The sequence below is a fragment of the Saccostrea echinata genome, unplaced genomic scaffold (genome assembly GCF_033153115.1).
Source record: "Saccostrea echinata isolate AGI-Se365-2 ecotype Australia unplaced genomic scaffold, CSIRO_AGI_Sech_v1 ptg000006l, whole genome shotgun sequence".
NCBI classification, from domain to species: domain Eukaryota; kingdom Metazoa; phylum Mollusca; class Bivalvia; order Ostreida; family Ostreidae; genus Saccostrea; species Saccostrea echinata.
This window is the reverse complement of record NW_026889755.1, coordinates 10,074,548-10,078,268: the sequence shown is the minus strand read 5'-3', so window position 1 is coordinate 10,078,268 and position 3,721 is coordinate 10,074,548. Positions and strand designations below refer to the sequence as shown.

Below are 3,721 nucleotides of genomic sequence, written 5' to 3'. Positions count from 1 at the left end.
ACTGAAAAAAGTCTATATTTATTGCACATTGAAACTGGTGTTTCTTGATTTTTTTTTCACTGTCTTCTCAAAGTATTGCTATAATTGCATGTTTCTTACATATTGTTTTAATTACTATTTCCACAGCAAAATATTCCTTGTAACCATTGATATTAGTTTAACTGCATGGGCTTGAAATTGAAACCTTCCAAATTTTAGCCTAATTTATGATGCTGCTGTAGTATAAATACGTTTATTTATATCGGGTTCGGGGTTTGGTCTGTGGTCTATGTGATTACAGATCACCTATTTTTAGTGCCTTTCCTTTATCCGACACTGAGGAGTGCAGACGTATCTCCGTCCTGTCCGGTGTTTTCGGGTTTGAGGCCATTTTACCCTTGGTAAGAATAATTGTACAAATTATATAGAATTATACAACATTGGCGACGAGGATAAACTGGTTATATTTTTTTCTGATCAAGTGAAGTTTACATTGTTTACCGTCGTCACTGAGCGTTTGGCGCCAAATTCAAAACAAAACACAATTCGATTTATTATTTTTCTTTACTGAATATTTGGTTGAACAATTTATTTCATTTTACAATCACTGGTTGTTTACACAACTAGTTTCCTTTTCCTTGGTGGTATTTTTCCCCCTTTGATAAATTACCGATTTCACAATGGCTCCAATCAACATGCAAACAGCTTCTGAATTTGAAATGTCAAAGATCCTAGATCATCGCATCATTACTGATGTAATAGGGGTTAGGAAAAGATACGAGTTAAATGCAAATATCCTTGGTAAATATACAGATGTACCAGAAAAACAATGGAAAAAATGGGAAGAAAATCAAATAGTTTCCTTTGGGGGAGCTACTAGCTTACAGTCAGATTTGTTCTATGATATGAGAGATCTTGATACTAGCATGAGAGAGTTGAATGTGAAATTAGAGAGACAGGAAGAGGAATTGCAAGCTGAGAGAGAGAGAAGAAAGAAAGCAGAGTTTGCATTAGAACAAGAAGCCCAACAGAGAAAATGGTTAGGTGCAATGCCAGCAGATAGCATATACACAAGAAAACCATCTGACAGAAAACAATCAGAAACAAAACAAAACAGAAAAAGCAAAATACATGATACAAAAGACACACATATTCACTCAAAATCAAACATGTTTGACAACACATATGATGAAAACACAAGAGGTAGGAAATATCATAGAAAAACAAGGTATCAATCCTCCTCCTCCTCCTCCTCCTCATCTTCACTGTCATCATCATCTTCCTCCTCCAGTAGTGACTCTGACTATGACAGACACCATCACCGACGCAGACACAGACAAAAAAGTCGCAGTCCAACATCAAAATTACAAACATTTAGTGGTGATGGAAAAATCAGTTGGGATACATTCATCACACAATTTGAAAGGGTAGCTGACAGGCATGATTGGGGAAAAAAGAAGCGTACTGACAAATTGTTAGTAGCTTAGATGGACAAGCTTTCGAATATGTCTGTAAGCTTAACCTAGACAGTTACAAAAAGATCAAGAAGGAAATGAGCAGGAGATTCAATACCAAAGAGAACCCTATCTCAGCTAGACGCAAGCTGCAGTACATGAAACAACATGAGGATGAATCACTCCAACAATTTGCACAAAGAGTTCACTTCATCACCATTGATGGTTACAAAGAATCGGGCAAGAAAGCAGTCAACCAAATTTCAACAGAAAATTTCCTTAGAGGGTGCAGAGATAAAGAAGCTGCTAGGACAGTTATGGAAAAGAATCCCAAAGACATCCATGAAGCTCTAGACTTTATGAGGACTTCAATTGCTAACCAGCAAGCTGTTTATGGTGCTAGCAAGTCCTACTATCACAGACAAGTTTCATTTGAACCATCACCAATGCAACAAACCAAAAAGTTAGAACAAATGGAAGACAAAATTTCAAAACTTACAGATATGGTCTTCAGTATTAAGCAAACATTAGATGACAAATTTTCCAATGGTGGGGCTCTAAGAAATGCACCAAAATTTCAATCTAGGTCAAGGTCAAACAGTCCCATAAATTATGGTCAACCTTCAGATCCAACAGTCCATTCAAAAGCACTCAAAATTCAACAATACAGAACAAGTCAAATCAAACATTTAGCAATTCTAGATCTCCATCTCCCTTCAAGTTTAAATACAGAACACCAAGTCCATATAGGTCTACTCCAACAATATCATAATCCTCAGCTAACTCCCCAATTTCTTCAGAAAATTTAAACTCCAGGTAACCAGTCTAGTTGACCGTAGTCTGGTTAATGAAGAAAAAGGTCAGAATCTTCAAGTCAATGTCAATGAAAATTCAAAAGGTTTGACTCTGGAGATTCCTTTTGTTGTCCATGGCCATCAAACAACAGCAGTTGTTGACACAGCAGCTATGATGACCCTGGTCAATAAAGGTATTTTCCCGGGTGAAAACAATTCCACTCTAACATCACAAAACATTACACTCAAAGGTTAAGGTGGACATGAAATAACAGGGCAACTGTACAAAAATGTCTCATGTCAGATAGGATCTCAATCATATTCTATTGATATGTATGCAGTTGACATGAAAGATACAGTAATTTTGGGGTTAGACATTTTAGAGGCCAAGCATTGTGTCATTGACCTCAGGAAAAATGTTTTAGAAATTGGCAAGCAAACAATAACAGCAAATATAAAGAACATACAAGGTGAACAAATCAAGGTTGCAAGGGTAACTGTTCAAAGTAGATCTATCATACCAGCAAATTCAGTGGGGTTTGTAAATTGTTCTCTAAGTAGGCCCCTTGACACCAATTTCATAGTAGAACCCTTTAGTTCTCCAGAATTTTTGTGTTCTTCAGTTCTTGGTAAAGGTGAGACTCTGGAAGTGAAGGTTGACATTGACTCAAACAAAACTGTGAAATTAAAAGTAGGTCAACACATTGGAAATGCAGAGTCAGTAGAAATTGTAACAAATGAAATAGATCTTCAACCTGTCATTAAAAGAACATCCATTGACAATAGCACACCCACAAATCTTGCACTACCTATTCATATTCAAGATCTTTTTGATAGGTCAAGTGTAGGATTAGATCAAGAGCAGGTCAAAAAGTTGTTTGTTACAAGAATATTCAGACATATTTTCCACAGGGGAATTAGATCTAGGGTGTCTAAAAGGTGTAAAACACAGTATTGATACAGGAAATGCCCCTCCTGTAAAACAAAAGTTCAGAAGAACACCTCCAGGGTTTCAAGATAATGAAAAAGAGCACTTACAGAAATTATTAGATGCAGGAGTCATTACCCCATCTTCTTCTGAGTGGGCATCTGCTCCAGTTTTAATCAAGAAAAAAGATGGTAGTGTCAGATATTGCGTAGATTTTAGAGATCTAAATGCTAGGACTGTTAAAGATTGCTATCCAATACCCCTTATTTCTGACTGTATGGATGTTCTGTATGGCACCAAATTCTTTAGTACTCTGGATTTAGCCATGGGCTATTATCAAATTGAAATTGAGGAAAATAGCAAACAGAAAACAGCTTTTTTGACTAAATATGGCCTCTTTGAACACCAAAGAATGGCTTTCGGGTTGTGTAATGCCCCCGCAACCTTTCAAAGGGCAATGGGACTAGTCTTGAGAGGTATGACTTGGGAAGAACTTTTAGTTTACCTAGATGACATCATAGTCTTAGGCAAAAATTTCTCTGAATCATTAGAAAACCTCAGAAAAG

The 3,721-nt window shown here is 36.6% G+C and overlaps 1 protein-coding gene across 1 annotated transcript; it reads left to right on the top strand.

The window, feature by feature from the left end:
- The first annotated feature begins 659 nt into the window (after positions 1 to 659).
- On the top strand, positions 660 to 1,466 carry LOC133180361 (protein FAM133-like). The gene has a single exon (XM_061314904.1). The coding sequence runs from the start codon at positions 660 to 662 to the stop codon at positions 1,464 to 1,466; it is 807 nt and encodes a 268-aa protein (XP_061170888.1).
- The last annotated feature ends 2,255 nt before the right edge of the window (positions 1,467 to 3,721 follow it).

Bases quoted from the DNA above. Each gene is read 5' to 3' on its own strand.
- LOC133180361 (XM_061314904.1), top strand. From the start codon at position 660: ATGGCTCCAATCAACATGCAAACAGCTTCTGAATTTGAAATGTCAAAG.